At 28.4% G+C, this 11,433-nt stretch overlaps 1 protein-coding gene across 1 annotated transcript; it reads left to right on the top strand.

Moving 5' to 3' along the window:
• The first annotated feature begins 2,478 nt into the window (after nt 1–2,478).
• Nucleotides 2,479–4,870, top strand: LOC131603671 (1-aminocyclopropane-1-carboxylate synthase). Its single transcript, XM_058876084.1, has 3 exons — nt 2,479–2,928; nt 3,029–3,189; nt 3,637–4,870. Exons 1-3 carry the CDS (start codon nt 2,626–2,628, stop codon nt 4,634–4,636), a joined length of 1,464 nt encoding a protein of 487 aa, XP_058732067.1. The 5' UTR covers nt 2,479–2,625; the 3' UTR covers nt 4,637–4,870.
• Nucleotides 4,871–11,433: the final 6,563 nt, after the last annotated feature.

Below are 11,433 nucleotides of genomic sequence, written 5' to 3'. Positions count from 1 at the left end.
TTAAAAACTTTATTGTCTATTTGTTATCTTTGCTAATAAATTTTCTTAAATAGCATAAACATATTGAATTTTAGTTGATTTTCTTTTTAGGAGGATCCTATTTTGAATTAAATTTGGTACACATTGGAGTTATTTTGTTATAAACTATTCAATTAGATTATGTTGTAATTAGACTTTGTAATTTTTTACTATTTTGTTATGTGTGATATCTTTGTTTAAAATTTAAATTTAAGTTATGAAATTGTGAATTTATGATATGATATTTTTAAAAAATTTAAAAGCTAGTTATATTTTTTTAGAGACTGAATCATCCGGTTCGACCGGTTTTATACCTATATAATGACAGGTCTATTCAACCAAGTTATCCGGTTTAATCCGGTTTGATCGTGCGGTTCGACCAGTGACCCAGTGGTTCGACCGATAAACCAGTGATCCAGTACCTTCACCGGTTCGATGACCGGTCCGGTTTTTAAAACACTGAAAGTAAGTATAACAGAGATAAGGATGTTGCATTGAATATGTGTTAAGACTAGACATGATATGATTATAAATGAAAATATTATATAGAGTGTTGGGGTAACACTTTTAGTAGAAAAGATTGTGAAAAATATGTGGTTTGAGCATGTAGAGAGAAAACTAATAAATTATATGGTAATAAAGAGAGTAGATCAGATGAAGAGAAGTCAAACAACTAGAGAAAGATAAAAAAAACTTAAAAAAACTATAAGAGAAGCTATTTAGAAATATCTTAGATTAACTATTTGAATAAAAACATTATGACAGAAAGTTAATTCACGTAACCGATAATATCATTTAGTAGAATAAGACTTGATTGTTGTTGTTGGTTGTTTGTTTTATACTAATAAGTTTGGATATTTAATTGTTAATAAATATAGTTTGTTATTAAAAAATAGAATTAATCAATCAATTTTTTATTATCATAATCACTATTAGAAAAGTTTAAATATAATGAAAAAAGTTAAATTTAGTGATCAATTTTATTTTTTATACATTTAATTTTTATCCTTATTTTAAAAATAATATAATCTCGTATAGTCTTGCCTTGAATGGAGAATCACATTAATATCATTTATTGACTTTGTCATTAAAATCACCACTTTTTCAACTTTAAAGAAATACAAATTAATATTATGTGGAATGAGATATAATTAAATTGGTTGATGGTTAGATGAAGAAGTTGAAGAAAATCAAATAAAAATGTTGAAAATTTTATTCACAGCTACAACACGTACTAACACATATTTACATTTGTCATTGAAATAATGTGTGGTAGGACTTTTTTGTACAAAATATTTGTTTGCACCTAATTATTGAATAGTTTAAGTATTTTAATTTCATTCCAAAATATTAGTAATAATTTACCTTAATACATACCTAAATTGGAAATATAATTAATAATTAAAATAATAGCAACTTTTTCTTTTTTCTTTTTTAAATTTAAGTGAAATAATAAAATAGACCATTTATCATTATTATGGAAATTCTTACACATCTTCGTGTCCAGACTCCAGACCATATCAACCAACTCACACCATTGATAAATTCAGAGCGTACGCAATAATCCAAATTAGTAGGTGAAACTAAGTATAAAAAATATGCAACCACAAAAAAAAAAGAGAGTAATATCCACTCCTATTAATATTATTATTAAAAAATAAAAACGTATACAATCTCATCACAAACTCAAAGTCTATTTTTTTTCTCCAACTTTGTTGACAAAAAAAACACAAATTGGCATTTTCCTAATAAAACATAATTATTATTAGTGATTGTGTCTGTCTTCCAACAACATGTGCCTAATTTTCAACCTCGAGTCATCCACGTCAGCGGGTAGCAAACATCTCTTTGGAACAGAGTTGAATTTTAATTCTCTAGCTCTGTTAAAATTTAGAGTAGGAAATGAGAATTGTTTGAGGATTCAAATTTAAAAGAGGCAAAATTCGGCTTCGGCCTGCATCGTTGTCATGCCTATCTGTTCAGTTTAATCTTGTTTAGTAAAAGATTGAAAAAAGTGGAACGAGGCAGGTGGATATAGTTGAGACTGCGGATTTAAAATTTTACTCTATCCTGCAAAATATAAAGGGTGGGGTTATATGGACTCCTAGATACTGCAATTTTAAAAGTTTAAAATATAAAATTTTATATTAATAAAAACCTTAAAAAAAAGATAATAGTGCAGAACAAATATATTAGAGGGAGCTAATGTAAATTCGATCAGTTCCACATTAAAATGTGAATAAAACAGACATGTCTAACAGAAGGAATCCATTTTACCATCCAAAACTGACGTGGTATGTGATCATAGCTGAATTTTGCTGCTTAGAGTCTTCTCTTCGTTCCCCTTCACACGAACCTTCCTTTTATTTTAATTATTTATTATTTTGACTAGACTCAATTAATTCAAATGTCTCAAAATCAACATTATATTCCCACATCTACAACCTATAAATAACCACCCCATACTTTATTCCTACACATCATTACAATCAATCTCTAACCATTCTCTCAAACTATAAACACAACAACTTCAATTTCTTTGCTATATAACATTACATTTACATTCTCACACTACTTTAATCATTTTTTAAAACTATACAGTTAATAATGGGAGTGATGAACTTGGATCAACCACAATTGTTATCTAAGATAGCAATTGGTGATGGCCATGGTGAATCATCATCTTACTTTGATGGATGGAAAGCCTATGACAAAGATCCTTTTCATCCATCCAAAAATCCCAATGGAGTCATCCAAATGGGTCTTGCAGAGAATCAGCTTACTGCTGATTTGGTTCAAAACTGGATAATGGATAATCCAGAAGCTTCAATTTGTACCCTAGAAGGAGTTCATAATTTCAAACATATGGCCAATTTTCAGGATTATCATGGTTTACCAGAGTTCAGAAACGTGAGTAGTTAGTTACAATGATGCATAGAATTAGGGATTTGATTAGTGTTAATTGTTTGATTTTGTGATCTAATATATAATTGGATCTGAATTTGAACAGGCTGTGGCGAAATTCATGGCAAGAACAAGAGGAAACAGAGTGACATTCGATCCCGATCGGATCGTGATGAGCGGCGGAGCAACCGGAGCTCATGAGGCTACGGCGTTTTGTTTGGCCAATCCTGGTGAAGGCTTTTTGGTGCCTACTCCTTATTATCCAGGGTATGCACATTCAATTCAATTCAATTCAAATTCAACTCTCTTTCTTAGTGTTAGGGTTTTCAATTATAATTAATCTCTGCAGTTGTGTGCAGAGAATACCTGATTTATGCTAAAGAGAATTTAGTAATTTACACAATAATGAAGTGTAGCTTTCATATGTTCAGCTTAAATTATCTACCTATTAATTTAAAATTCCATTTTTAGTATTGAATTTTGATGGCACTGACTTTTTCTCAAGTGAATAATTTGCAATATTTCAACTTCAACTGTGTTGGGCAGCACTAGTCAACTATCATATTCAAGCCATCCATGCAATTTTTTTTTTTGACTTTGTATTCATCTTTTACACACCAAAAACTTTATGTTAAATTAATCATTATCATATACTTTGCTGACATCTACAACTTAACTATTTTTCTAATGAATTTTTTTGATTTCTTAATGCAGTTTTGATAGAGATTTGAGGTGGAGAACAGGAGTTAAACTTGTTCCAGTTATCTGCGAAAGCTCAAACAATTTCAAATTAACCAAACAAGCCTTAGAAGAAGCTTATGAGAAAGCCAAAGAAGATAACATCACAATAAAAGGTTTACTCATCACAAATCCATCAAATCCTTTAGGCACTGTCATGGACAGAGCCACATTAAGAACTGTCATCAGTTTCATCAACGAAAAGCGTATCCACCTAATCAGCGACGAAATTTACGCTGCAACGGTTTTTAGCCACCCAACTTTCATAAGCATAGCTGAGATAATAGAACATGACACAGACATTGAATGCGACCGTGACCTCATTCACATAGTTTATAGTCTTTCAAAAGACATGGGATTCCCAGGGTTTAGAGTTGGTATAATATACTCATACAACGATGCCGTTGTTGACTGCGCTCGCAAAATGTCGAGTTTTGGACTAGTTTCAACACAGACACAGTACCTGATGGCAAAAATGCTATCTGATGATGAGTTCGTCGAGAAGTTTCTTGCTGAGAGCGCGAAGAGGTTAGCGCAAAGGTACAGAATTTTCACCGGCGGATTAATCAAAGTCGGAATCAAGTGTTTACAAAGTAACGGTGGACTTTTCGTGTGGATGGATTTAAGAGGACTTCTTAAGAGTGCTACATTTGAATCGGAACTCGAACTATGGAGAGTGATTATTCACAAAGTTAAGATCAATGTTTCGCCCGGTGTTTCATTTCATTGTTCTGAGCCAGGTTGGTTTAGAGTGTGCTATGCTAACATGGATGATAGAGATGTGCAAATTGCATTACAGAGGATTAGATCATTTGTTACTCAGAATCACAAAGAGGCTATGGTTTCTGAGAAGAATTCTAAACCATGCTGGCATAGTAATTTGAGGTTGAGCCTTAAATCAAGAAGGTTTGATGATATTATGATGTCACCTCATTCTCCAATTCCTCAATCACCTCTTGTGAAAGCCACTACTTGAATTGATTAGCATGTTTTTTACTATCATATAGATTATGATGAAATAACTGATAGAAGATTTTTTGGTTTGATTTGTTATTTTAGGAGCCTAATATTAGGTCCTATAAATGTTGGGGCATTTTTTCTTTTTTCACTTATTGAAATCACATTGTAGTGAAAGAAGTTTATAGCACTTGTAAGGTTATTATTTGTTTGTTTGAAGGGTTCAGAAAATATCTGTAATCTGTTATTAAAATTTGTATGGTGAATTGTGAAGTTGTTAATAAAGTTGTTCAATTGTACTACATGTTATATTAAAGAATATTTGGATTAACCAATAACCCTGACTTCGAGTTCAGTCCTAGATAATATCAGTATTAAATTTTAATGATGAGTTTTGTCGTCTATTGTGGTTCTCTCTAACTTGAAAAATTAGTCTCTATAATTGCACGCAGAAGATATTTGATTTATAAAAAAAATTAGATTAAAAATAGAAAGAATTTTTTCGTTTATTATGATCCTCTTTATTTTGAAATAATAGTCTCTGCAATGCAGAAGATATTTAGTTTGTAAAGAAAAATTAGATTGAAAGTGATTCAATTGAAGGATTAGTGTCCAACTTGCAAAGCATATGCTACAAAATGAAGCAGAGATTTAGTCCAGTCAAAAAATTATATAATAATATTAGTATGCAGTCTCAGTTTTACAACTCATATTCCATATTTTGAATATGACTTAAGGTTGCTTAAATTGAATATGAGCAGTTTGATTTTCATCCAGAGATTAAGATGGTCTGCATGAATTGAGTAAAGTGTCTTCTTAGTGTTTGACCATGTAATTTTAATGGACAATTTTAAAATGACAATTTAGTATCTCCTTGACTAATTAATGATAGTTTTATTTATTTATTTTAAAAATTGTACTATAATAAAAAAGTTAGAGTGTTGAATATTGTTGTTCTAGACCTCTATAAGAGTATCTCTAACAGAAGCATTTTAGCAGATTCTTTAAAAGTTAGATGAGTTTATTGTGTTTTTTTTTTTTAATATTGAGGTATTTTGATGTGTGGTTTGAGATTGGTTAAAAATAAATATAATTTTATTCAACTTTTTATTCAATACTCATTTATAAAAGCAGATTATTTTCTTCATATTTTTATTTCATTTTTCCTTCATGATCATGGAAGAAAAAAAATCTTAACTTTCATTATTTTCTAATTTTAAGATAAAATTATCATATTATAATTTTGAAGTTTAATCTCTTTTTTAATCCTTTATATTTACTTTGGAATTTATTTTAGCCTCATAACTCTAAGTTAATTATCTGGATCCCTCAATTATTCAAAACATATTAAATTAAATCTTTTCATCAATTTTGTTCAAATACGGTTAAAATTGTATTAATCATTATCATTTAGAGTGTGTTTGTTTTAGATGAAGTAGGAAAGAGTGAAGTTGGTGAGAGAGAAGTTGAAGAGATCATCACTTATGGTGTATTTGTTTTAGATGAAGTAGGAAAGAGAGAAGTTGATAAGAGAGAAGTTGAAGAGATATTACTCATTTCTCTTGTTTGGTTTGATGAGAAATAGAGGAGAATGAAATTGTGTCGCTCCCATTACTTTTTCTAATCTCCCCACAAATGAGAAGAAAGAAAAAAGAGAAACAATTGTTAGATTTATTCCATACTTGCCCTTGCATCTTTTTAATGAAGTTAAGTATATAATATTTTATATATTTTTATAGCAAGGATAATTTTGTCTTTTCAAAATTGTATACATTTATTTTTCTTTTATTTCTCTCATGTTTCTCTTATAACAAACAATCCTATAATAAAAGGGAAGATGCGAAGGATGTATTTATCATATAAAAATAGAGATTGAAGTTTTTAACAAGATCTAATGAAGAACAAGCGGAAACACATTATTTATTCCGTATTGCAATATAGAGTAAAAATGATTATAATACTTTGCGGTTGAATTTTCCCGGTTATCTAAGTGGGAATATCTATAAGGTTAGTACTCAAATACATCTATAAGTTAATGTTTGAGAGAAATAAAATTATGCAAGTGTGAACGATAGGTAAAACTTTAAGGTTATGTTTGTGAGTTTGGAAGGGAGGAGAGAGGAAGACTTCCGAAAACGAAATTTAAAAAAAAAATATTTAAAAAATATTTGGAAATTTTATCTAAGTCTTTCAAAACCCTCGTTCAATACAATTTTTGAATTCCTATATTTTATGAAGTTTTTAGTGTTATGAATAAAATCAAACCCTCTAAAATTCTCTTACCCAAAATCTTTTTATTCTTTTCACCAAATTCTTCATATTTTCAAAAATTCTCCCTTCCCTTCCCCTCGAAATTCGCAGACAAAGTCTAAAGTGTTACATTTGTGGTTTGATTTGATTTCATAGTTTTTCAGAATTGAAAATATGATTTTGACACAAATGGTTTTCACAACTTGAAAATGGAGTTGGCTATTAAAGTGTTATTTATGATTGGAATTTGAACATGAACCAAAACTACATGTTGAGATAGATTTTCTCTTGATCTATATTATGAATTTTAGTTGTAAGCAGCAAGCATAAGTGTAGGCCCAAACATATACCTTTCTTAGTGATGAGCCTTGTTCTTTTATTTTCTAGTATTTACTAGTAAGATATCCGTGCTTCTGCACGGGTAAATTTATTTAATATTGTATGAAATTTAATCAGATATGTATAAATTTAAAATAAAAAATTTATTTGATGCGATATAAAATATATTTAAATACAAATGTAAAATGAGTAATAATCATATGAATTTAATTGTATTAAATAATCATTAAAAAAATCGTGAAATGAAGAAAGAAAAAATTTAAAAATAAGGATATTATCTCTCTAATAAAAACAATGATTTATTAAAATAAAATAAGTATTGTGTTGATAGTGACCCGTGAGATTACAATATTTTTAACTTTATTAAAATTAAAAAATAAATTATTTTTTAGAGTTGATACATAAATAGAGAAAAAAAATTAAAATGAAAGTAAGAAAGTGTGGGAAGAAAATTTGAGAGAAATTTGAAATTTTAATTAAGATAAAGAAAGTGTGTAATGATCGATTAAAATATATTAAATATTGTATTGATAGTGACCCGTGAGATAAATAAATATTTAATTTTATTAAAATTTTAAAAAAAATAGATTGTTAATAATTTTTGTGATTAAATGAAAAATAATTAAAATGAAAGTAAGAAAGTGTGAGAAAATGAAATGTGAAAGAAATTTGAAAATTTAAGTAAGAGAGAGAAGAAGTGTGTTGTGGATAAAAAGTTGGTTATTGAAAAGTTAAAAAGTTGGACCAATGGGAGACCAACAATTGACATTTGGTTATTGAAAAGTTGAAAAAGTTGTATGTGATTTTGTTAGTTACGGAATTGCCCTTTTTTATACGTAAAGAGTTTTTTAACAAAGGGCATATTAATCCAATGGGTCAATCTCTTAATAGTTTGTATAGTAGATATATTTTTATAATATGTCATTGTCGTTTGTATAACAAAAACTCATATAGGATAGGATTTGAGGCTGGAATTAAAGACACTTTTAAACAACAAAAACTTTTAGTTTTATATTGTTGAAAAGTGTATCATAGAAATGACATCACTTCAATCCCAAGGAGGGATAGGAATTATTTGAGAGGCAAATCAAGACATTCTAACTCAAACTCATGTTTAAATTTATTTTTTAATAAAAGTAAATTATTGGATAAAAAGAAAAAAAATAAAAAGGATAAAACATAAATTCAACTCATCAAACTACTAGAAAAATGATAGTTAGGGTTCGTTTGGTAAAATTAGTAGTTGATTGATAAGCTAGTTGATAGCTTATAGCTGATGACTGATGGTTGATAGCTTATAGTTTATGGCTGATATTTAATATATAATTATTTTATTTTAAATAAATTATAAAGGATAAAAGTGAGTTTTTGCTAAAATAATAAGGATAAAAAGTTGCAGATGGACAGGTTTCAAATGAGTAAGATGTACACGGAGCTTCAAAAGGATTTATCACCATTTCCTTGGAAATCTTTGTTCAATAGAAACCAGGATAGGTCTAGGGCGAAAGTAACCCTCTGGATGGCGTGCAATGAGCGTCTTGCAACAAAATTCAAGATGTATCGGTTTGGGATGATTGAAAGTCCAAAGTTTTGCTTATGCACCAAAGAAGAAACTCAACAACATTTTTTGTTTGATTGTATGGAAGCTAAAAGGATTTGGCGAAAGTGCAACACACGATTGGTGGATGGAGCCAAGAGATTGACTAGATCATGAAGAACTCAAAAGGTAGATGGTCGCGTGCTAAAGCCCTCAAACTTGCAGCAACGGAGTATCTACGAAATTTAAAAATACATGAATGATAGATGCTTTCAAAACAACGTACTTGCACAAAAAATTGATGAAAAGGTTATATAGATATGATAATTTACAGGGGTGGACAAATAGGAATTTACGTCAATACTTAGCTAAGTTAATGCTTTAAGAGTTGTGTTTTTATCTTTTTGATTACTCGGAGTTGGATCCTTTGTGATCGCTTTGTATTTCTTGTTTTTGAATTAATCAAAATTCTCCATTAATTAAAAAAAAGATAAAAAAAGAAAGAAACATGATAAGCTATAAGTTATAAGTTAAAATGCTATTTGAAATAGCGTCTGAAAAATAAGCTATAAGCTAGCAAAATAAACTATAAGTTCGAAATAAAAAGACTGTTACCAAACAAGTCTACATTGTCATACGAGCTTATAAGATATAAGTTATAAGCTCAAAATTGTGTCTTATCAAATAGAGTCTTAGACATATTAATATTTTTCAAATAACTTTCAAAAACCATAAATAATCTCATCAGTTAGGTTTTTTCTTTACCCACCTCCCTATGGGGGTCACCCCCAGCGAAAACCCCACTTTACCCCGCTTCGGAAATGCATTTCCGAAATATTTTTTTTTCTAAATTTTTCCAGACTTCGGAACTGCATTTCCGAAAAAATCCAAAAATTAGGATTTTGATTAATTCAGAGATACATCTCCGAAAAAAATATTAAAAAATCCCAAAAATTAATTTTAGGATATTAATTAATTCACATATCATAAATTTGATATAATTTATGAGTAATGAATAATAATAATTATATATTTTGATATAATTTATGAGTTATGAATAATAATTCTTATAGATTTATATTATGATTCATATTTTAAAATTTAAAATAATTTTAATAAAAAAAATTAAAATAGTTTCACTTACAAAATGAGTTATAATTTTTTATTTATATATTTATAATAATTATTATATATTTACAAAAAAATTAGTGTTTTAATTTATATAATTATAATAATTATTATATATTTATAAAAATTATTATATATTTATATATTTATATAATAATTATTATATATTAATTATAAATATGTTTATATATTTATATAATAATTATAAAAATTAAAAAAAATGAGTGTTTTAATTTATAATAATTATTAAATATTTATATATTATATATTTATATATTTCACTTACAAAATTAATAATTATTATTATATATTTATATATTTCTATTCTAATTCATAATTAAAAATGAGTTATAATTTTTTATTTAGTTTAAAAAAATTAAAAAAATATTTTGTCTTAATTTTATTTAATGAACAAATTTTATATTTAACTCTATATAATTCAAAATTTACTTATGAAATTAAAATGTTTTTGATTTATATAAGTTAGTAAAATAATTTTTAACTTTAAAATTGTTTAGGAAATTTTGATTCACCTTGATTTTATTGATTCACCTTCATTTTATTGATTCACCTTGATTTTATTGATTCACCTTCATTTTATACCTATTAATTGTATTGATTCACCTTGATTTTAATTTTTTAATAATTATTGAATTCTTTCGGAAGTGTATATCCGAAATTTTCGAAGACCAATTTGGTCTTGCAATATTTCAGATATGCATCTCCGAAGACACCCCTTTCTCAAGAAGGGGTGTTTTCGGAACTGCATCTCCGAAAACTAAAAAATGGTGTTTTCGGAAATGCATCTCCGAAAATACCTTTTTTTCGTGTTTTCTGAAGTGCATTTCCGAAAACACCTTTTTTTTGAAAATTTCTTTACCCACCTCCCTATGGGTGGTCACCTCCTGCGAAAAACCAAAACTACCTCTGCTTCGGAAGTTCATTTCCGAAAGCGTGTTTTTTTAAAAAAATTGACTTACTTCGGAAGTTCATTTCCGAAACAATTATTTCGGAAGTTCACTTCCGAAATACTGCGATTTCTGCAGATTTATCAAAACACTCCCCCTCCCCCAATCATTTACCCTAAATCAAAACAAAAAGTGGCAAAGGCGAAAATTTGTGCAAACAGAATTCCAAAGCTCCATCAAGGCTCCAATCACACTGCTAAACAACATTCAAAAGCCCTCAATCCTAACACTTTGTAAGTTTTGAAATTTTTAGATCTATTATTCAAATGCATGTTATTTAGGGTTTTAATTGTATAAATGATATATGGTTAGGTTGTTAGTAGTATTTAGGTTGTTTAGAAGCATTTTGATTTGTTTTGAAGTTTGGTTTAGGGGTCTGTCATGGAAGTTGCAGAAAATCCCATCGCAGGGGTGTTTCGGAAGTTCATTTCCGAAAACACCTCCATCCCAGTTTTCGGAAATGAACTTCCGAAATGTATCAGAAGTTCAAATTTTTTTGTTTTTTATTTTGTCTCTCATATTAATCAATTTCAATTGTTTACAGGAACATGTCAGGCAACCAACCAGCACGCAGGACTGACGCTAAGGGAAGAA

The sequence above is a fragment of the Vicia villosa genome, linkage group LG5, assembly GCF_029867415.1.
Source record: "Vicia villosa cultivar HV-30 ecotype Madison, WI linkage group LG5, Vvil1.0, whole genome shotgun sequence".
NCBI classification, from domain to species: Eukaryota; Viridiplantae; Streptophyta; class Magnoliopsida; order Fabales; family Fabaceae; genus Vicia; species Vicia villosa.
Note: the sequence above shows the minus strand (reverse complement) of the source record. Positions and strands in the feature narration are given on the sequence as shown.

Bases quoted from the DNA above. Each gene is read 5' to 3' on its own strand.
- LOC131603671 (XM_058876084.1), top strand. From the start codon at position 2,626: ATGGGAGTGATGAACTTGGATCAACCACAATTGTTATCTAAGATAGCA. The intron at 2,929-3,028 runs GTGAGTAGTTAG...GAATTTGAACAG, and splicing joins GTTTACCAGAGTTCAGAAAC to GCTGTGGCGAAATTCATGGC. The intron at 3,190-3,636 runs GTATGCACATTC...TTCTTAATGCAG, and splicing joins CCTACTCCTTATTATCCAGG to TTTTGATAGAGATTTGAGGT.